Source organism: Paroedura picta, chromosome 18, assembly GCF_049243985.1.
Source record: "Paroedura picta isolate Pp20150507F chromosome 18, Ppicta_v3.0, whole genome shotgun sequence".
Taxonomy (NCBI): Eukaryota; Metazoa; Chordata; class Lepidosauria; order Squamata; family Gekkonidae; genus Paroedura; species Paroedura picta.
In genome coordinates this window covers 15,320,497-15,344,081 of record NC_135386.1, presented here as the reverse complement: position 1 = coordinate 15,344,081, position 23,585 = coordinate 15,320,497, and the positions used below count along the sequence as shown (strand labels likewise).

General features: G+C 47.0%; 1 protein-coding gene across 1 annotated transcript; it reads left to right on the top strand.

Moving 5' to 3' along the window:
• Positions 1-4,069: 4,069 nt before the first annotated feature.
• ARRDC4 (arrestin domain containing 4) lies at positions 4,070-22,735 on the top strand. Its single transcript, XM_077317423.1, has 8 exons — positions 4,070-4,367; positions 8,972-9,041; positions 11,277-11,424; positions 13,157-13,259; positions 14,380-14,636; positions 16,839-17,001; positions 18,030-18,184; positions 18,684-22,735. The coding sequence occupies exons 1-8, from the start codon at positions 4,118-4,120 to the stop codon at positions 18,738-18,740; spliced, it is 1,203 nt and encodes a 400-aa protein (XP_077173538.1). The 5' UTR covers positions 4,070-4,117; the 3' UTR covers positions 18,741-22,735.
• The last annotated feature ends 850 nt before the right edge of the window (positions 22,736-23,585 follow it).

Sequence of the window (23,585 nt, the reverse complement as noted above, 5' to 3'; positions counted from 1 at the left end):
TTTGTAACAAGGTTCTCTGGCCAGAAATCGTCAGTGCCACAAAAAAAAAGGTAGATTGTACCACAAGAAAGCTCCCGTTTCCGTGACTGGAAGTCATTCGTCCAAATTTAATACCCTCGGGTAAAATATTTGGGCCCATAACCATTTATTTGCTTTAGGATGGTTACGGCTGATCCTGCGTTGAGCAGGGGGTTGGACTAGATGGCCTGTATGGCCCCTTCCAACTCTATGATTCTATGATTCTATGATTCAATGATTTCATTTTGGCAGGATAAAATTAATGACGAAATGGCATTAGAGACATGGGGTGAGCCTTTAAAAAACTTTCTTACTGCTGAAAAACCCCTGAAACACCCGATGACACATTTTAAAAATATAAATCAAATTAACTCTCAGTCACAAGGGAAGTTTTTCCAAGACCATCAAGAAAGCCTGCCATATAGAGTGACGTGACATCATGGCTGGGTTTTCCCTGGAAATGATGTCATATCACATACCATACCAGTGAACTGTTTTCTTCTTCAACTCTCTGTTCCATTGTATAGATTCTAACCTCATGAAATTGAAAGTGGAGCCAAAATTCTTCCAGCACTTTTTTTAATGCTGCAAAAGTTTAACTTGCTTTCAAAGCATCTGTTTCCGTCGCTTTGCATATGCAATTATTTTTCCCCCTGCAATGCTGTGCGTTTTTTTCTTAAACATGAGGGGGGAAATGACAAATGAATGCCATTTTGGCCACAGTTTCATTTTCCAAGCATCTAAACGGCTCTTGTATTGTTTGGTTTGAGGTTTTTTTTCCATACACACTTCAAAAGTTGCTATCGCTGGGCCAAATCATTGTCGCCCATGGGTTGCTGAATTCAATAGCTTTGCTTTAAAGCACAGAAGCCTTTGGATGCAAATCTTATTCCCTGTTGGATATTAACCATTTCGATAGCACAACATTAACCATATTTATTCATAGGGAAGTCCTTTCCATTCCAATGGGATTTATGTCTAAATCAAGGCTCAATCAAGACTAGTCCAAGCTCCCCCTCCCCTCCAATCTGAAAAACCTTGCTAGTTTTTTCAGCCAGATATAGATGGGGATAAATTTCGGCTATCCAAAATGGCCAAGCCCGACAATTGCCTTCTGGGTGAACTCTCATCTTGAAGAAGACATTTAAAGGGACTGTGAGCCCTTTAAATGCCCTTGGAATTCACTTCAAGCTGACGTTGTGGCTTTTAGAAGGCATTTAAAGGGATTGTGAGCCTTTTCCCTCTTTATTGAAAACATTCTTTGCAGCCCATAGACAGGAACCCCCCCCCCAGTACAATCTTTTAGAAAGTGGGTTGAAGAGACTCACCAGCAGCTATGCTGCAAATTTGTGACCTCTGTCTCAAACAGCCCCCCAGATACCCCTGGATCAATTCTCCGTTATATCCTGTGGGGACGATTGACTATAATGGCCCCTGTAGAGTATCATGGAAGCCCCCCACCCCCCAAAAAATGTCAGGCTTCCTGAATATTTACCAAAACTGAATGCCATACTGGTGCTGGGAATATTGGGAAATACTGGTATTCTTCAGGTTCAGTATACCCAGACTTGAAAAATATTGGGGAGTGACGGGTTGTCCACAGTCTTACCTTAAACAGCAGAGGCACAGACCAAGATGAAGATCACAAGCCTTGGTTTTGTCAATATCATTGTGATCAATGAAAAATATAGATTGTATATTCATGGATTGTATTTGTATACTAGGCAACGCCACTGCTGAAGACTGAAGACGAGCACTGTTTTAATCCGGAGACTCGTTTTGACGTCTTGACCTGGTTGATACACACGATAAAGAGAAGGACAATTTTTTTTCCAGATCTTTCATTTATTATATGGCAGGTGTCGGCCCTTTTCTCTTCTTTTTTGTGACTTCGTTGGACCGCTAGGACTTCATAGAAGCAGCTAAGGGTATTAGAGAACCTCAACAACAAAGTCAGGCCGATCCATGCCACAGATCTAGGGTGACCACTTACGTTCGTGGTGGTGGCTCAAAAATAAAACACAGCAAAACTGGAGGAGGTACCAATGTCCCTGCCTCCTGACTCAGCTGCTACCAACGAAAGATGGCTCAGAGATCTGGGGCAGGGCTTAGGTGCAAAGTGCCGAATCAGGCCAAAGAAATACTAGAGTAACTTGTTCCCGGTTTTTACTCCTACTGAAGCCCATTATTACTGTCTTGTGTGTGTGTTATTTGTTGTCAAGTCAGTACGACAGCCTCATCATTTTAGCTTCTAGGGAGGGGTCAGGCTGTTTCCACTAGAACTAATTATTTGGCAGGGTCACTATGTTGGATTTTATAGTCTTTTATATAATACCTATTTAATTTCATTTGTGTTTCTCAAATGAATAAATATATCTTTTTGCACCCTCTCTCTAGCCAGGGTTATCCATGAGATGGTCCCCTTTAGATCAGTCTTCTGCAACTCTCTCTATGCTGGGCTTCCCTGGAGACTGCTCCGGAAACTCCAGCCAGTTCAAAATGCAGCAACCGATAGGGACTCAGGGGAGGGCATGCATGATACCAGAGCTCTCTCAGATGCATTGGCTCCAGACTGGGGACTGGGTCAGATTCAAGGTTTCGGTGTTCACCTTCAAAGCTCTGAACAGTCTGGGACCGGCATATCTACCGGACCGTCTTTTCACTTGGAACCTCCAAAGAACATTAAGAACATCAGCACAACATCTGCTAAGGATGCCCAGCCCAAAGGAAATGAAAGGACCTAGCATCGATGTATGATCTAGAAACAACAGAGTTTAAGAGAATTGGTTGCCCACAGTTCCTTTGCTTGCTATATCAAGGAGGTCCAATGAAAACCCATTAACAATATTACAAGATAAAAACAATAGAGTTTAAAAATGGAAGAGAACGCACAAAAGAGCTAATTAAGAAGTTTCACAAAGGTTCTAAAATGTATTGTAAACCCCACCCCTCACCCCTTTAAATCCTGTTCCTGAAGGTTGAGGCTAGAAGCACCAGTAACATCAGAACCCCTGGTCTTCCTGCCTGACCCCACCAGCCAGAAACTGTGTGCTGCAGCTTTGAATGTCTCCTCCCCACACACAAAGAAAAGACAAATTTCAAGTTCCATTGTTTCAATACTGTATTTATTTAAACTAAGGTGGCCAGATTTTAACATTGGTAAAGCGGGACACCATTGACCGGGGGGGGGGGGGGGGTCTTGATTAAAATTTGGTCTATATGGAGCAACAAAAATTTTAATAGAACGCATAGAATGTAAAATTAGTATTGCAATATATATATTTTTACTTGCAACATAAGCACAATTTGCCAGGTGCCCCCAGATGTCCCTCCAAAAGTGGGACAATCTGGTCACCTTAATTTAAACACTCTGTTTAAAAGGATTTGGTTTTAATGGTTTTAACTATGGGTTTTATTTTTATCTTAAATGTTAATCTTGAGCCTAAGGGAACGGCAGTATAAAAGTTTAATAATAATAATAATAATAATAATAATAATAATAATAATAATAATAATAATAATAATAATAATAATAATAATAATAATAATAATAATAATAATAATAATAATAATAAAAAGAAACTAATCATAGAATTGTGTTTTAACTGTAAATAATGACGTGACTTTTACAGGGAATTGTATCCTAAGAAATGTGCAAACCATTCATTCATTCATTCATTCCACTGAAACTGACATGACGCATCGCAACGTAATAGCAACCGCATTTGAAACGGAGCATTTTAAACAGGAAACTCGTAATCCAAACTTGGGTCGGGCACTGCCGCGCTGCAAAAAACGCCACCAAAGTGCCGAAACCCCTCAATGAAGGCGCTGGAGAGTCCCTCTCCGCGCGCACATGGGCGCCCCTGGGCCCCGATTGGCCGCCGCCTCCGGAGCGGCCTCGGCGCGCCCAATCGCGGCCCTGTCCACGCGCCGCCCGCGCCGCCGCGATTGGCCTGGGCGCCGCGATCACGCCGCCGTCCGCCGTGCGTCGGGCCAATGGGCGGCGTGGGAGCGGCGCGGTGGGCGGGGCAGTGGGCGGTCCCTCCGCGGCGTCGCGGCCGGCCAGGGTCCGGCGGGAGGGTGCGGGCGAGGCGCGATGGCGGGAGCGGCGCCCGCGGGGCTGTCGGTGGCGCTGGCGGAGCCTCCGGGCGGCGCTTTCGGCGCGGGGGAGACGGTGTCCGGCCGGGTGGGCCTGCAGCTGCCCGCGCCCGCCCCGCTCCGCGCCCTCCGCCTCCGCGCCTCAGGACGCGCCTGGGCCGCCTGCAGCGACGCGCCCCCCGACGCCGCGCGCCCCCGGGCCCTAGTGCCCTACCTCGACCTCCGCCAGGACCTCCTGCGCCCGGCCGGTGAGCGGGGGGGGGAGGGGGGAGGGGCCGCTGCCAGCCCGAGTGGGCGACGCTGGAGACGACAGGCCGCTGCCTGGCATGCAGGAGGTCCCAGGGCCAGTCCCTGGCGTCCCCCCATTAAAGGGCCAGGGTTCGGGGTGGGGAGGACCTCAGCCTCTTGGCTGCTGCCAGCCTCAGTTGGCGATACTGGAAGCAATAGGCCATTGCTTGGCATGCGGAAGGTCCCAGGGTCAATCCCTAGCATCCCCCCATTAAAGAGCCTTGGGGGTGGGGAGGACCTCAGCCTTGGAGTTGCTGCCAGCCTGAGTTGGCGATACTGGAAACAACAGGCTGCTGCTTGGCATGCAAAAGGTCCCAGAGTCAGTCCTTGGCATCCCCCGATTAAAGGGTTGGGGGTGGGGAGGACCTCGGCCTCTGAGCTGCTGCCAGCCTGAGAGGGTGACACTGGAAACAACAGGCATGCAGAAGGTCCCAGAGTCAGTCCTTGGCATCCCCTGATTAAAGGGCCGGGGTTGGGGGTGGGGAGGACCTCGGCCTCTGAGCTGCTTGGCATCCCCCGATTAAAGGGCCGGGGTTGGGCGTGGGGAGGACCTCGGCCTCTGAGCTGCTGCCAGCCTGAGAGGGTGACACTGGATACAACAGGCATGCAGAAGGTCCCAGGGTCAGTCCCCGGCACCCCCCATTTAAAGGGCTTGGGGAGTGGGGTTGGACAGGACCTCAGCCTTGGAGCTGCTGCCAGCCTCAGTTGGTGATACTGGAAACAGTAGGCTGTTGCTTGATATGCAGAAGGTTCCAGGGTCACTCCCTGGCATCCCCTGTTTAAGGGATGGGTGTGTGTATGCGAGAGGGGGACCTCAGCCTTGGAACTGCTGCCAGCCTCAGTTGGCGATACTGGAAACAATAGGCTACTGCATGGCATGCAGAAGATACGTGGGTCCATCCGCGGCATCCCCGTTTTACCGGGGAGGGAGCAGGACCTCAGCTTCAGAGCTGCTGTCAACCTGAGTTGACAAAACTGACTACATAGTGGGTCACTGTTTCTCAATTAGAAGGTCCCTGGTTCCATCCCTGCAGTCTCTTCTAAAAGGACCAGAGAGTGGGTGATGTGGAGGACCTCCTTTTGAGACCCTGGAAAGCTGATGCCAGTCTGGAGTTGAAACTGACCACAATAGGCCACTGCTCTGCTTGCAAAGTTTCCAGGTTCCACTGTGTCTTGAGTTAAAAGGAGCAGAGAGTGGGTGAAGGACCTTAGCCTGAGACCCACTGCAAACCTGAGAGGACACTACTGACCACAGGAGATCACTGCTTTGCTTACAGAAGGTCTCAGGTACCATCCATGGATTGCCCCATTAAAAGGACCAGAGAGTGGGTAATGTGAGGGACATCTCCCTGAGAGGTGCTGTCAACCTGAGTAGACTGACCAAAATAGGCCACTGCTTCTCTTGTGGAAGTGTGAGATCTTGGAGAACAACTACCAGTCTGAGGAAACGCTCACCTTGCTAGGCCAAAGTTCTGACTCTGGCAGCTTTATTTAGGGAGGGTCCATCTGCTTTGCATGCAGGTCTTCCCAAGTTCCCAGGATGGCCGCTTTGAGACTCCTTCTGGTAGAGAAAAGCAGCATATAAGAATCAACTCTTTTTCTTCTTCTCTTCTTCAGTGGTAGACCATCTGCTTTGTATGCACGAGTTCCCAGGTTCAGACCCCGCATCTTCACTTTCAAAGATCAGGTTGTAGGTGAGCTAAAAGACATCTGCTTTTGATGCCGGAGAGTTGCTGTCAGTCTTGAGTAGACCATGTCTGACTCTGGAAAAGACAACTCCATGGCTCAGTGATAAAGTGTTCTCTCTGCAACCCTCCAAGTTGCAGTACTTAGCCTAGGACAGTGGCTTCCCAGGGGCTTCAATCTTGCTTTCAGAGAGGAAATGTGTGTTGGTCAAGTGCCTGGTAGGCTTTGTAGGGGCACGTTTGAATTGGTGGCCACACGTTAATGCCCATGCCTGTTTTAGGAATGCAACCAAGAAGAGAAAATACCACATAGGCGCGGATGCGGATGTGTGAAGCGCTAAGTTGCAGCCACTTTATGGCAACCCCATAATATTTTCAGGGCAAGAGACATTCTGAAGGGGTTTGCCATTGTTCGCCACTCCATAGCAACCCTGAATTGGCACTTGAATTTAAAAAATACTTCCTGGCAGCTGCACTTCAAGCAACAGCAGTCAACCCAGATGAGCGCGTGTGACATCAACTTCAATCTGACTGAGTGTCCTAAAATCTTTATTGTGCCAGTTATAAAACCCAGAGTCAGTAACACCTGAAATGACTCCAGATGGCATCGCCAAATCTTTTCTCTGGCTCTGCTTCCCGGTCAGCTTTGCATCTTTCCATACATGGCTACCTTCGTACAACTTCTGTTTTGTCATTTCTGTAATGCTTTTAATCTCTTTGGTGCTTCAGTTGAGGGCCAGAGAGGTATAGAGCAGGTGTAGTCAACCTGTGGTCCTCCAGATGTTCATGCGCTACAATTCCCATGAGCCCCTGCTAGTGTTCGCTTACATGAGGTGCAGAGGTGGTCTGGCTGCCTCCCGCCCCTCACTCCTCCAATGAAATCTGGACCATATTCTGCAGTGCTGGGGATCGTGTCCATATGGGGCACCCTGAAACAAGCAGGCCTTGCTCCTGTTGCAGCTCAAGGAAAATGGACCCGCGTAGCGTTCAGAGCATGACAATCAAGGTCTCACTTCCGTTCATTTTCATTACAGCTCGCAGATCTGTAAACATATTAATTATAGGGTGCAAAGGGCTTCGCTTTGGAGTTTGACAACAAGGCACTAATTAGCAGTGGGATTTGAACTCTTAACTTTGCGAGTTCCATTACGGCTGGGGGTCTGGGAACAGAGGAAAACATATTTCGGCACGGGTTTGAATGTATGGGAGATACGTCGGTGCGACACCACTGCCTTGAAATTGCTGCGGTTTCCCCCGATGCAATACTTCCTCCAAAAGCAAAAACCCGCCTTTGCTCATGGGCCATTGAAGCAGAATGCTACCTTCATCCTACAAGCTTTCCTCAAAGGGCTGGAATAATGGTGCCTGTCCTTCAGGAAGAAGCCCCAAGACTCGACCAGCTTGCTTTTTGGCAAGTCTTCAATGCCCCATGAGCAAAGGCGGGTTTTGCTTTGGTAGAAGCCCTGCATCTGGGAAAACAGCAAACAGGAAATGCCAAACACGTCAGATCTCAGAAGCTGATCAGGGCTGAACCTGGTTAGTACTGCAACTTGAAGGCACTTTCCATGACATGTGAATTGACCATAGGGTTATGCCCCCCTGTGCCAAGCCTGGAATGTATAGAGTTGCACGTTGGACCAATGCAAGCCATGATGCTATATGCGCACAGCAAATAGCTGGGGCAGGAATGAATCAGGTCACACTCGGACTCTCCTTGTATTTATGGAAGTGGGAAGTAGGTGGAGAAGGGATGTGGCAATGCCAGTTCCAATCGAGAACAATAGGCAGTAATTTGAGGCACCAGTTCTTATGCCTACTTCCTATATATCTTATCCTTAACCTTTTTTTTTTATGGCTGTCCTTTCTTACCTACTCTGTTGTGGGGCTGTCAGATTAATCTGTTCATTAACTGCAGTGTCAGATTGAGGTTTTGGGGTTTTTTTTCCAGAGTGGAGAAGTATGATGGGCGGGGGATCATACTTTAAGGTGTTTTGGAGAAGGACTCCCTCCTTATAGTGTGAGCCTATCGCTGGAAGGGTTTCCCAAACGGGAGGGAGTTAATGTTTAATATATTTTTAAAATTTGTTACACATTTATTGGGTGATATGACCCTATATGATCATGTCAACCCACATCCCCCATGGCCAACAGTGGGCATGGAGGGGAGGGGCCTCAGGTGAGGGTGCACACAGGTATTCCACCCCACCCTATCATGCACGATCGCACCACTTCCGGGGTTTCTCAAAGCCTGAAGAGTGTTTCACGGGTTTCCCAATGGCAAAAGAGTTGAGAAAGGCTGGCCTATCCCTTTGACCTCAGGAAAGCAAGCTTGCAAGAGAATTGTATCTTTTTTTTCAAATATCTGCTTGGGACAACAAGGACTTTGGGTATACAGATTTCCGTTCTCGTGGCATCCGTGAATCTCAAACCTCTTCCAGCCCCCTCGTAGAACAATATTCTGTCTTCAGGCCTTTAATATACTGGCAGCCGTTGGGCATAGATTGCTGCCTGTGACCATTTATGCACTGGAGGTTTCATGCTGGGCTGCAGGCTGGAGTTCTAGTCGTGGCAGGTTGCCCCACCTCTTTCTGCGCACACATGGGGGAGCATTTGGCCTGGTGCACCTCATCCGCCCCCAGTCTGTGCTCCTGGGACAGGAGCTGGGGCAGTGAAGTTCCCAGTGCATAAACGGTCTGTGTGTGAGCCCACAAGTGATAAGTACTATCAGTTTCTGTCTCTTCTTTCGCCACTGCTGTGATATGGGTTCAGTCAATATAATTTTGCCTACGTTGCAATCCGTCCAGAGTTCGCAGAGATAGGGCAGAATAGAAGGTCAAATAATAATAAATAAATAAAACACCCTTTTCTTTCTCCCGCAGGTGAGGAGGACTTAATCCTGTTAGAAGCCGGAAAACATGAATTCCCTTTCAGCTTTCAACTCCCGCAGCAGTAAGTGAAGTCCATACGATTTGGGATACTGGTTTTAATTGCGTGTGTTTTATTTATGTATGCTTTATATATTCTGCTTTCTCACTGCGGCTCAGGGCTGATTACAAGATCTAAGAACAATGCAATGGAAGCAGCATAAGAGATGCAATAAACAAGGCAATACAATCGCAAAAGTTGGGAAACAATGTAGTAGAAACAAGATAAAGCAGGCTATGCAAACAACAATCTTGTTCCTTCTACGAAACTGACCTCCTGAGCAATAATGCAACCAAATCTTCCTTATTTATTCTTTAAAAGTTTTTAAAGAATTTGATGGCAAGCGTTCCTTAAAAAATTGAACAGATACGACCAGAATGGATTATATTTAGTCGTCGTCGTCCCCAAATCCAAATTCTGACTCGTATCTGATATTTCACTTTGTATTCAGAGTTTGAAAAGGTATGTGATTCTGGGAGAAAAGATTTCAAATGTAGGAGTCCTCTTATCCTGGCTCTTATTGACTGTAAGCAGGGCTCCTGTTCTTCACATCTTGGAGGGGGGGGGGGGGGGAAGAACTACACAATGGAGCCCAGCAGCCCCATGGTGGGGAACCTTACCGAAAAGGTGCCTTCTTTCTGCCAGCTGCAGCCTTCTCCCCCTCCTCCCCCATACCAGCAGCGAGATGTTCTACCTGATAAGAGAGGAAGATGGGTGCGCATGAGCCACTAGCCCAATTACATCTTCAGATATATATTCAAATACAAGATATGGGCGTGAACTGATTTAGACATCACCGTTTATAGCTTTTCTGAACTCTGAACTCGGTTTTAGTTTCGCACGGAGGGCTCGGTGGAAGGGAAACGTGGCCACCTGCGTCACAGGGCAGGAACACCTTCCAGCGTTCCGCAGGGCCCGCAAAACGGAGCTCTTCCGCCAGGTCTACAGTTGAGGCTGGGGCAGTGGAGGGAAGATTGATGGCCCCCCCTGGTGTCTAGCTACAACTTTTGGGTCTACTGTCTCTCCTCCCTCTGGAGGTAGTAGAAGAAGAAGAAGAAGAGTTGGTTCTTAGATGCCGCTTTTCTCTACCCGAAGGAGGCTCAAAGCGGCTTACAGTCGCCTTCCCTTTCCTCTCCCCACGACAGACACCCTGTGGGGTGGGTGAGGCTGAGAGAGCCCTGATATCACTGATCGGTCAGAACAGTTTTATCAGTGCCGTGGCGAGCCCAAGGTCACCCAGCTAGCTGCATGTGGGGGAGCGCAGAATCGAACCCGGCATGCCAGATTAGAAGTCCGCACTCCTAACCACTACACCAAACTGGCTAGGAGTAGGAATTGGGGAGGGGAGGGGGGTTCCGCCATGTTTCTGGGTTGTCAGTTTCTGTATCAGTATTTCTGGTCCATTTTAATGGGTTTTTTAATGGGAGTTTTATCTGGACACCTGTAACCCGTCACGAGCCTGCTTGGGAGCAGCGGGGTAACCAAAATAATAATAATGATAAAAAGGTAAAAGGTAAAGGTATCCCCTGTACAAGCACCGAGTCATGTCTGACCCTTGGGGTGACGCCCTCTAGCGTTTTCTTGGCAGACTCAATACGGGGTGGTTTGCCAGTGCCTTCCCCAGTCATTACCGTTTACCACCCAGCAAGCTGGGTACTCATTTTACCGACCTCGGAAGGATGGAAGGCTGAGTCAACCTTGAGCCGGCTGCTGGGATTGAACTCCCAGCCTTATGGGCAAAGCTGTCAGACGGCTGCCTTACCACTCTGCGCCACAAGAGGCTCTAATAATAATGATAATGATAATAATGATAATAATGATAATAATGATGATGATAATAATAATAATAATAATAATAATAATAATAATAATAATAATAATAATAATAATAATAATAATAATAATAATAATAATAATAGTGAAGGAGAGCACCTGCACTCCCTGGGCAATGGAAGTTCCTACCCAGTCTTTGTCCCAAATGCATTTCTTCACAATTGCCCAACTGTTGTAACGACACCTGAGCCACAGAGGAGGCCAACCTGTGCTCTGCACAAACCATTCGCGGACCTGGAGCGCATAGAACGTGTCACAGGCCTTGTCCGTCGTGACCGGACCCCCTCAGAAAGCGTCAGGCCAGTCTTCGTTTCCCCTCGGGTTAGAAAGGTGGTGAGGAGGTGGCTGCGTGGTTCTGCATCTTGCCTCTTGAGAAATGTGCCGAGCTTGTAAACGGGCATTTTTTTCCCTTTGACTTGTGCCTAGGCCCCTGGCAACCTCTTTCGCGGGGAAATACGGCCGCATTCAGTACTGCGTGACAGCAACCCTGGAAAGGCCTGTGGCCCCCAGTCAGTCGGTCAAGAGGGAGTTCCAGGTTATCAACCACGTTGATGTCAATTCACCAGCTTTACTGGTAAGGGCAGCTCCTGCTTCTTCCATTCTCCCCCCCCCCCCAGCCCTAAGCCTGTTTGATAGTCCGGTCTGTGGCTTTTCTGACTTCTCCATGGCTGTAAACTCCCTCCTAAGCATTCTCTATAAATAGCCTTCGGTTGCTGAATTGCACGTGCTGACTGGTGCCCTTTCCCCACCCCCACCCCCTCTCCATACTACTGATACGCACCCCTGGCCAGCACAGCTGTTCCTGCCAAAAATTTGGAACAGGATTGCTCTGATAGGCAGTCATGGAAGCTGGAAAGAATGTACTTTGACCAGATTAACTGCATGTGTAGGTCACAAGACCCCTGTGCCCCCTGACCTGGTAGCAGTTAGCTATAAAACAATATATAGAGAGAGCTACGAATGGCTCCCAGCCGGTGTTTTACACGCTGGCAGCTGTTAATGTGTCTTTTCATTTCTGTGTGCTGTTTTCAGATATTAAGTGCATTAATATCTGAATTGGAGGACCCGCCTCCAATTCCCTTCCGTTTTAATTTACTGACATCATGCGTGCATACGTTAAAACATTGGACACCTAATCATTGAAAACGCTGTACTGCAAAGAACTTGATCAGGCTAAATGTTGCAGGGGGAAAATATTTGGGGAAAGCTAATCTCATCAGATCTTGAAAGGTAACCAGAGTTGGCCCTGCTTAATGGTTGGATGGCAGACAACCAAGGAAGTCCTGGATCAAGCATGCCACTGGACTACAAGAGACAAACACAGCTACCCTTCCAAAGTTCCCAACCCTCTGAGCCTTTCTGCTTAAAGACAACTAAGGAGGGACAGGACGCGCCTGTAAAACAATGCATGGCTTGCGGAAGTGGATAGACAGAACTGCTTCCTCTCCCAAAATAATGGAACACAGGAGGATGACGGGCAGGCAAATTAAAGTGTCTTCACATAACATGTAATTAACTTACGTAAGTCCCTGGCATAGGATGTAGCGATGGCTTGAACAGTGTATTAATGAGGTGTATTTATAAAGGGGAAATGTGATAATGACAAAGTGGGCCCTCGGTGTTTGGGGGTGAGCGACCTCTGAATTCAAGCGGCAGGTGGGGGGACTGCAAGACGCTTGTGGTATCTGGTGGGGGAAAGATGCTGGACTAAATAGACCTTTGTCAGCCTGTCTAGCAGGGCTTGTTGACTGTAGCCATTCTGAAGGTGGTTTCGGAGGGTAGCCATGTCAGTATGTGAGAGGACAGAGACCAACACGATTTTCAGGGAATGAGCTTTAAAGAGTCGGAGCTCTCTTTTTCAGATGTGGATAGGCATAGAGATCTCTGCGTCTTTATATGCTAGTCAGAAGATGGGAGGGGTGTTGTAAAGAAGGAACTGAGGATGCAAAGGTACGATGCACATTAAAAAACAGGAAAGGCAGAACATCAGCATCTGTAGCGAGATAAGCATTGTGCTTCCCTATTCAGAGCGGGGTGGGCATTGTTCAGCACTTTTGAATGGACTCCAGCTCAGCAATCTCTCGCTGTAATTTTCTTTGCTGGAGGGCTGCTGCCGTTTCGGAGGTGTAGCTGTTGCGTATAAATATTTTACACAAGTTTGGTGAAACGGTGTGCACTGCGGGTCAAGGCTAACCGGTGCCTGTTTTTGATACGTCTGTCGTCAGCGGCTTGCTACTACTTGGCACATTTTAAAACTGCTCGTTCGGTTATGGAACTTTTGTTTCCAACGCGTGCCTTTTTTGCAGACCCCCGTAATACGGAGCCAGGAGAAGATGGTCGGGTGCTGGCTTTTCACTTCTGGCCCGGTCTCTCTGAGTGCCAAAATCGAGAGGAAGGGATACTGCAATGGTAAGTGTGTCCTTCTCACTTCATTAGGTTCATTACCAAACTTGCTGCAACCAGAAGAGCCTAGAATGTACCAGAAGAGCCTAGAATGCTTCCATTGGTCCTTTCCTACAAATCCTCCCTAGGCTCGGAGAGTCAGCTCGGTATAGTGGGAGAGCCAGAGTAATGTTGCAGTTAAGAGCTGGATTCCCCACTCCTCCACAGGCAACCACCTGGTTTACCTTGGGCCATTAACAGTTCTCACAGAGCTCTCTCAAAGTTCTCTCAGAGCTCTCTTATCTTAACCTGCCTCACATGGTGTCTGTTGTGGGGAGAGGAAGGGAAGGCAGTTGTCAGCTACTTTGAGAATCCTTTAAGTAGTAAAAAGCAGGGTACAGGAAAGCTTCTCTCTCCCCCCCCCCCCCGAAACGCACCCCATTTCACAGCCCACCTACAGAAGAGGTAGGGAGCTAGCTTTAAAACTGTCTTGTCACTACTGCAGACTTGAATGGGTGAAGCTAGGTTCCTCTGAGTCAGACCATCTAACTATGTTTTGAATACTCTGCAATACTCCAGAGCCCGAAATGGAAAGAGCCCAGGAAACACGAGCTCCCTGAAATCTTTAACTGCAGAGAAGATGCTACCGACCAAATCATATGGTCTGCTCCTGGGCCCTGGAATTAAAAAGAAGGGTGGAGGCAGTTTGAACATTGTCATTATAGTAATTAAGTAGTTCTCTCGGTGTTCAAGAGCTTCACTTCATTGCATTGTAATCCTTACACAATAGTCCCGGCTGGCATTTGTGTCTCCCATATTGCAGACTGAGGTTGGGGGGCTGCAGACCTCCAAGATGAGACTTGGCTTTGTGACCTCCTGGGACACAGGTCCCTTCTCACTCACACCACCTCAGCTCCCTCCATGCCTGTTTCCAGCTGACTCATTGCCTGGGTGATAAATTTATATGGCACTAAGAATTCCCGTAAGTTCTCTGGAGCAGCCAAACAGACGCATGGTCCAACTAGCCAAGTTAAGCAATAAATATTTTAAGTGGTGCATTGGATGCAGTCTCAGATACTAGCAAAATACAATACAGTGTGTCTAATTTAATCATTTTGATGTTCCGGGGCTCCCTCCCCCCTTCTAGGCGAAGCAATACCCATCTACGCCGAAATCGAAAACTGTTCCTCCCGTTTGATTGTTCCAAAGGCTGCCATTTTCCAAACACAGACTTATTTGGTGAGCGGCAAAACAAAGACTGTCCGTCAGATGGTTGCCAACGTGCGGGGGAATCACGTGGCCTCCGGGAGCACGGATACCTGGAATGGGAAAACACTGAAGATCCCCCCGGTCAGCCCGTCCATCCTCGACTGCTGTATTATCAGAGTTGAATACTCCTTAGCTGTGAGTATGGCTGCTCACCTTTACTAGGGAAAATTATATATTGCTGTGCACCTAATGCCATGAGAACAAATACCTAGAATAGCTATTGTATAGGTGGAAATATAGGAGCCTCTTGTGGCGCAGGGTGGTAAGGCAGCAGACATGCAGTCTGATAGCTCTGCCCATGAGGCTGGGAGTTTGATCCCAGCAGCCGGCTCAAGGTTGACTCAGCCTTCCATCCTCCCGAGGTCAGTAAAATGAGTACCCAGCTTGCTTCCTGGGGGGTAAACAGTAATGACTGGGGAAGGCACTGGCAAACCACCCTGTATTGAGTCTGCCATGAAAACGCTAGAGGGCGTCACCCCAAGGGTCAGATATGACTCGGTGCTTGCACAGGGGATACCTATACCTTTTTAGGTGGAAATGTATGTAATCTGGAAATATTCTTATGATGCTAAATAATTCTTATCTGAGATTGCACATTTTCTTATTTCCTTTATTACTGATTTGAAATGTTTTAAATCCTTTTAAATTTTCATTTTATATTTCAATGGCCTATGGCTACATGCAGTAAAATCTGACTTGACTTGCATGATCAAATAAACTTGCCTTTTTTGCGGCATGGTCTGTTCCGGGAAACATTCAAAGCAGGAGATCGTGCCACTGAATTTAAGGAGGAACACCCCCTGGCCGCCGATGGATCTGCTTCTGTCCAGTGTTGCCACCCCTAGCTCTGGAAACCAAGTGTAGATACATAGTCACTTTTAACTCTGAGTAATACTTGTTTGGCTAGAGTTCTAAATAGAGTGCCCAGCACAGTATGATTACAACAGGTATAATGCAAACTGAGGTTGGGGGGCTGCAGACCTTTAATAACCAAGAAGATGTATAAAAAAGATTTAATGTTATCCCCTGAGGCAGCCTTTCTCAACTTTTTTATCATCGAGAAACCCCTGAAACATTCTTCAGGCTTCAAGAAACCCCAGAAGGGGTGCAATCATGCAGAATAGGGACTCCCTCACTTCCCCACCCCCTCCAGTCCTATAATTTCCCCTTTAGGGAGGTAGGGCGGAGGTCTGCGTGACCATATATGATCATATCACCCAATAAATATTGAACAAATTTTGAAAAGATACTTCCACCCATTCAGAAACCCCTTCCAGGGCTGTCAGGAAACCCCAGGGTTTCACGAAACCCTGCTTGAGAAATCCTGCCCTAAGGTTTTGTTGTTGTTTTTGTTATATCATGTAGATTTCCCTTCTAAAGATGGTTGTTCGTTTGTCCTTAATGTCATAACGTGTGCAAGGCTAATTTTTGCTCAGAACTGAAAGACGAACATAGCCCCAAAGAAAGGATTGGCTAGAAGAATGAGCAGACTGTATTTGTTTACGTAAACTCACCTGTCTGCTCTGTGGCCAGGCGTCTGATAAATTTGAAAAACAGAATGCTTCCCTCTCTAGGATGATAAATTAATTTCAAGATTGTAGTGTTGATGTTTACTGGTAGCTTTGTGGGTGTTTAATGGTAGCTTAAAAGTGTTATATATGTTTCGTTTCTACTTTTTAATTTTTTATTATCAAGAATAAACCATGTGGGTGGTTGAAAAGAAAGGAAGGTGATTGTACAGAAACAAGAGGGTGCTAGTGGGAGGAAATAGAAGGCTGTTGTAGGCAGGTGCTTCTGAAGTGGCCTAGAGGACTTTGCAAATGGGTGCGGCGAGGAATAATCTTAACTGCAGCAGTTCTCAAAAAACTACTTCGAAACTTCCCAGGTTTCCTGGGACTGCTTGCAAAGCAACTCCACGCTGTTTCCCCTTCCCCAGTATAAGATGCAGGAATTTGACATTGATCTACACTCTGAACAAGTTTATATTTGATTTGCCATACTTTGTAAAGAAGTTGTATCGCTGAACAACAGGTGACACTTGTCATTCAAAGGCAAACCCAGATTTGCCGTTGGTTCTATCAGAAATAATTTCTCCCAGTACATCCTCCTCCTCCTCCTCTTCTTCTTCTTCTTCTTCCTCTTCCTCTTCTCCTTCTCCTTCTTCTTCAATAACGCAACACTGGGGAGATCAGATCAATCATGGAAGGGCATCTGAGGGAGGGGGCTTAATTGGTCAAATAAGGGGGGGGTCTTAATGGAATGAAATGTTTCCCTTTTCTCCACTTCCCTTGTGCTTCCTATCCTGACTCCTGAGTAATCCCGTCTCTCTTGCCACAGGTGTACCTTCATATTCCTGGTGCTAAGAAACTGATGCTTGAGCTGCCGCTGGTGATTGGCACAATTCCGTGCACGGCGTTTTCCAGCCGAAACTCCAGCCTTGCCAGTCAGTTTGGCATGGACATGAGCTGGCTGGCGCTGACCATGCCCGAACACCCAGAAGGTCCGTACCTGAGTTTTAATTCTTGTCCCCAAAGTTTTAAGTGTCAAGTTCATGTGTCGTACTGGAACAAAATTATTGTCTGGTAGCACCTTAAAGACCAACAGATTTTTCCTGAATGACCAGCTTTTGTGAGTCAAAGCTCATTTGATAGATATCTGAGGGTCAAAGTTTATGTTTTAAGAAAAGAAAACAAAAGGAAGAAGAAAAGCGGGGCTCTTTCAGACCTTGAGGAGGTCTCAAGGTTTCAGACTGGGGAGAATTGGGAGGATCCCCTTTGGGCAGGTGTGCCCAGCTTGGTGCGTTGTTCAGATTATCAGGCTAAGATCTGGGAGACCAAGGATGAAATCTCCACCATGCTCCCTGGAGGGCTTGGGCCAGTCATTGCACTCCCTGAGCCAAACCAAGGAGAAGAAAATTAAGCAAGTCGCTTGGGGTCCTCGTAGGGGAGAAAAGAGGGAGGGGCAGGAATAGCGTAAATAAAGTAGGAGACTATATATGATGTACCTAAGATTTTAAATGCTTTAGGTTTTTAAATGTTTGATCGTCTTTTTTTTAATTGGTTATGTCGTCAGCCGCCCTGAACCTCCAGGGAAGGGCCGACAAGAAATAAATTAACTATAAATTGTGGATAGCCTTGAGAAGGAATGTTATATCGAAACTTTTTTGGGCGGGCGGGAAGCGAACGGAAACCCCAACGTAGTATATTTTGGCGTCGTGTAATGCAGGGGTAGTCAACCTGTGGTCCTCCAGATGTTCATGGACTACAATTCCCACGAGCCCCTGCCAGCATTTGCTGGCAGGGGCTCATGGGAATTGTAGTCCATGAACATCTGGAGGACCACAGGTTGACTACCCCTGGTGTAATGGATCAAGGTTTAGATTCCCTTGTTTTTATGTTATGAACTGAAATCTAAAAATGAACAGATCCTGTAGTTCTAACTTGGGCGGTGGGTGGGAAAAGAGAAATAAAAGTAGTCAATCCAGCAGCATCATTGGATGTGCTTCTCTCCCCCACCCCCCGTGTGTAGCACCACCCAATTACGCCGATGTCGTCTCGGAGGAAGAGTTCTCCAGGCACGTCCCAGCTTATCCTCAGCCCAGTGACTGTGAAGAGCCGCTGTGTTGTCCAATGTTTGCCTACATACAAGAGTTTCGGTTTCAGCCGCCGCCTCTATATTCAGAGGTAAATTCAGTTGTTTGTTTTCCTCTTGCAGCACACACGTATATACTAGTAGTAAGGCCTGTTTCGAAAATGATTGTTGAAGGGCAGGAAGGAGCCTGCAGGAGCCCTCCAGCCCTTCGTCCTCCATGCTCCCGGCTGTGTTCCTGCAGAGCTGGCCAGCCGTAGGAAAGCAAAGGTGGGAGGGCCATAGAGCTTTTGCCCAAACACCAGAATGTCCCCCCCATGCAATGCCATTGTTTTCCCATCTCTTGAATTCATGGCTGCAAGTCAACTGAGACTCCCGCCTGCTAATCACACACCCCCAGAGGAATCTGGCAGCCCAAATACACACACACATAGACCCATAGATTCTGCCGGTCTATGACGGTAATAAAGATCTGAACTGAACTGCACCCCATATACATGAGAGAGGGAGAGACCTAAATCTATTTTGGCACCACAGTTACTTCAATATCTGAGATATTAAGCTGTTGTTTTTTTTCCTCTCTCTTCTTTGCAGGTGGACCCACATCCTGTGGAAGTAGAGGACCGTCAGCCCGTTTCGTTCATGATTTAATGAGAATTTGCGGAAAGTGGCACCTTAATTCAGGGGACCGTCTTAATTCTTCTTCGTTTTTCCTACTGCCTCTGCTTGTGCAGCTGTTTCGAAATTATTTTTTAAAACTACATTTTCATTCTTGGAAACTGGCAGGTACCAAGGACGTTGAACTCCTGAAGTCAGAATATGTTGTGCCTCTTTTCCAGGAGAGAACAGCCGAAAGAGAATCTTGTAGACTAGTTGGTAGAAGAAGCACCTGTGGTCAGAGGGCTAGGTGAAAGAAGGCAGACAAGACACCAAAGAAGCTAAGGAGCGACCTCTGAATTTCTGACTTGATTCCACATCAAAGATAAGCTTTTGGGTTGGTTGGTTGGTTTGTTTTCAAAGAAGACACACACACAAACCTTGACCATCTGGTATCATACTGATTTTGAGGAGCAGTCGAGATTCCATATAGCATTATGAAGGCACAAGCCTTCTACATACACATGGCTATAAATCCACTTCTGTGAAAGGCTGGATTTTTGTAGAAGCTGTGCTGTGCACTTTCCCCCCCCCCCCCCAAAAGGGAATCGGATCAGTTTTTCTACTACTTTGCAGGCATCTTCAGGGGCCCAACATATTCTGCCCTGCACTTGACAGAGTTTTGATCCACTGCCCCCAAAGTGCCAGTCCAGGAACTGCTTGGTTGGATTTGGCCGGAGCGCTTAGCACTTGGAAAGAGTGTGAACATTGACCCGTTGTTGCCAGCCGTGGGTCTGTCTTAAAAGCCTACCTCTCTTTAGAAATGGAACTGGAAACTAAGAAGTCTAATTCTCCAGGCTTGGATTTGCCCCCATTTGGGTCTTCAGATTAATCTATGGAAAAAATGCTAAAGGGAGAACTGTATATATATATATATATATATCCAGCTTGGCTGCAGGTTTGCTCATGAAGACTGGGGCTTGCGTGGAGAGAACATACTTCGATGAGCCGTAATTTGCCAGGGAGAGTTCTCTGTAAAGGCTCCCCAAGACAGTCTGGTTCATCAGGGCATGTGCCATCTTTTGTTTTCAAAATGGAGCAAAGTCTTATTTTGGTGCAATATCCTTTTTTGCTCTTCAGTTATAACATGGTGAGACTCGGCTGCTGAAGGCATATGGGAATTTGGGACAGCTTCATCCAGCACAGAAAAACACTCTAACGCAAGTTACATTCAAGCACATGCACAAGTTTGAGAAATCTTAGTTGCCAGTGCAACAGCTGGTTAGTGATAGTGTAGCCGTCTAACCACAAGACAAGAGTTAATCCTGCCCAGGGTTGCACTGTGATTGCATGAGTTGAAGCTGCATCGAACATGTGAGAAAAAAATAATAATTAAGCTCAGGTTGGGAGAGTGTTTACCCGATGCGCACACACATTCACAGAGTCTTTGCTTCCCCTTCCCCTTTCTTGGCGATAAAAAATTATGTTTCTCCTAAGATTTGGCAGCCTCTACCTGTACTTTCTGCAAGTGCAGACTTATATATATTTAAGATAGATTAAATTCTTTTGAGCTATCCCGGTTAATTTGGAGCGCAAACCTGGAGTCAGGTTTGTCATGCAGCCAGCTGGGTGACCTTGGGCTAGCCACAGCCCTGATAAAGCTGTTCTGACCGAGCAGGAATCTCAGGGCTCTCTCAGTCTCACCCACCTCACAGGGTGTCTGTTGTGGGGAGAGGAAAGGGAAGGGGATTGGAAGCCTAGTGCATCTGCAAACCAGGTGATCGGAAGCCACTTTGAGACTCCTTCGGGTAGAGAAAAGCAGCATATAAGAACCAACTTTTCTCCTGCCTAGTGACACTGGAATTCTTTGGTGATCTCCATCCTAGTATTGCCCAGGGCTGACCCTCCTTAGCTTCTGAGTTCTGAGATGGGGCTGGCCTGGGCTACTTGAAAAAGTAAAGCTCTTCTCTACCTTCCCCCTTACCTAGATTTCTTGGGAAGAATTTGGCCCCTTCACGGTACTGGTTGCACAATCATTTCAGAATGCAGCCAGTGGGCAATTAAAAGATCAGTTGCACTACTATATAGGCAGAGAGGAATGTGAAGCAGTCTGGACTCTGCCCTACTGTCTTTCCCCTTGAATGGATTTGTTTCCTGTTGATGGGGCCATTGTGTTCACGGTGAGGCATAATTTACCGGAGCACAGAAGTAAGACTCTCTGGGCCTCTTCTGACGGAGAAGGGTGGATTTATTCCCTTGGCTGTCAGTTTCTGGACAGGCAGGGGAGAGTATACCTTTGGCTCGCAGAGCTTCAATCTGCCATTAATCAGTCAAATTCTTGTGCCTCTGCTGCACTAATAGCAGCCAAAATCCTAAATACCTAGGATTTTTTAAATACCTGTCTTTTGTTTTTTGTATTAATGTCTGTTTGGGGCTCAGGCATCTCGTGTTTGGTTATGGCGTCCGCCAGCCAGGGTGGAATGTGAAGAATACCATGGGTGAAAAGGTTCAAAGAGGTCCAGTGATTGTCCAGGCAGAGTTTGGAGATTTGCAGCTAAAAATGGGAGACTCGTCTTTGAGACTCGTCTAAGAGCAGGCATTCCCCCCCTCCCCCCAGATTTGCAGCAAATTGTGGTTTTTGCACAGGATGGAAAAGGAACGTTTTTTTTATTTTACGGGATAACTAGCAGCACCCGCTATCATGGTGGATAAGGGGAAGGGCAGTCTTCTCTTGGCAGAATACAGTTTGTGTGTGTGTATGCACAAAGGGACCTAGAATAGCTTGTGGCAGGACTGAAGGGCAGGAGATTTTTATCTCCCCCAGACCCCTAGCAGGGTGTGTAGCTTTCTGTTCTCTTCCCTCACCCCACCATAATAACAGAAACCTTTGCGTTTGTATAGGAGGGGAAAGGATAGCTCTCTGGACCCCTTAGGGTAGATAAAACTGCACCATGCAGGAACGATTGCAGAGAAGCGGTTCGGAAAGCCCTCCTCCTCCTCTTCTGTTCCTCGGTAGCAAAATGTCGGGAATCTGCCGATGCTCCGCGGCGTGACGAGCTAGAAATGTCAGCGCTGTCCGGCTTGTCCCCGTTTGGAAAGCATGCTTTTAAACTAGGCCTCCTGAACTTGAAAGCAAAAAGCTTCAGCCGAAAACTGCATCGCAGGTTGCACACGTGCTTGTAAGCAGCTTTTGGGGAAACAGCCCAAATCCCTGGTGGGGTGGGATGTCTCCCATTGCTGTTTTGTTTTGTAAGCATATATATATATTACAAAGAATCATTGCACCTGAAGGGAACGGAATAACCTTTACTCCCTACCGTACTTGAATAGCAACCACATGGCTGCAGCTCGCATGTCTTGAAGTGCTGGAGCAAGGATGACCACTAGGGGCTTTTCCGTGACGGACGGACATACCAATTGGGGCTGGCTGTTGGTATCGCCGCCGTCAGGCAATACGCGGGCATGCGTCGGGATGCAAAGAATCAAATTGCTCGTTTTGCTCAGATTGTTGCTGGGTTCCTTGCAGACAAACAGTGGCCTTAAGTTGTTTGCAAAAAAAAAAAATCTCCCAAACAATCCCAAGTGCTTCTTCAGAGGCATGAAATACCTTTTGAAGGGTGGAAGTGGATATAGCTATTCGGGAAGGGGGGGGATAGGGGAGGTAAAAGAGCAGGAGGGCCAAAGATTAAATATTCCTCCCCGTCTCCATTATGCCAGTCTTCCCTTTCAGATTGCAGCCGCAAGGGTTGCATCATGTTGGAAAAGCTCCCCCCCCCCAAAAAAAACCCCAGAATTTGCACATGTTTGTAACTGGAAAAGCAAAGCTCTTCTCTACCCTACCCCCTTACCTAGATTTCTAGGGAAGAATTTGCCCCTTCACTGTATTTTGTTGCACAATAATTTCAGTATGCAGGGGTTTGTGTAATCTCAACTGCTGTAAAGCAGTTTAAAGATAAAGCAAAAATAAAATGGGAAATGATTGTATTTTATATTGATGTGTATGAGCCCTGTGGGTTCGCTTTTTCTTAATAAAATTCTTTAAAATGTTAGTTTGGTCTTGATGGGGTATTTTTTTTAAGGTGTCAGAATTTAAGATGGTATTCAGGGGAGTATTCATAAAGAGTGAACATAATCCATAGGTCTTCTTGAGCCAGCTTGGTGTAGTGGTTAGGAGTGCAGACTTCTAATCTGGCAAACCGGGTTTGATTCCCTGCCCCTCCTCCTCCACATGCAGCCAGCTGGATGACCTTGGGCTCCCCACAGCACTGATAAAGCTGTTCTGACCGAGCAGGAATCTCAGGGCTCTCTCAGCCTCACTCACTTCACAGGGGGTCTGTTGTGGGGAGAGGAAAGGGAAGGGGATTTGTAAGCCACTTTGAGAGTCCTTCAGGTAGAGAAAAGCACCATATAAGAACCAACTCTTCTTCTTCAGTAATCTCAGGGCTCTCTCAGCCTCACCTCCCTCACAGGGAGAGGAAGGGAAAGAAAAGCCACTTTGAGACGTCTCCTGGTAGAGAAAAGCAGCATAGAAGAACCAACTCTTCTTTTTCATCGTCTTTGAGCCAAAGAGAAATTGTTTCGCAGATAAGCTAAAGTTTCTTGCCGTGTGATTTGTGAAGAATCCATTAAGATCGCACCCGTTATTACTGTGTATTTGTAGCATTCGAGCTGTAATGAAAATGTATTGAATTGTTTTGCTAGAAAACGCATAGCTTCCTTTCCCACAAGCTTTATAGTCCCTGGTTAACTTGCCCACCATTGGCACAAATTTTGTTCGTCTTTAAGATGCTACAGGACTCTTGTTCTCTTCTGCTGCAGACATCTCAGTGCTGCCCACCATTAATATTTATAGTTTTCTGCACCTGCCAATTTGCAAAAGGACACTCAATCGAATTTTTC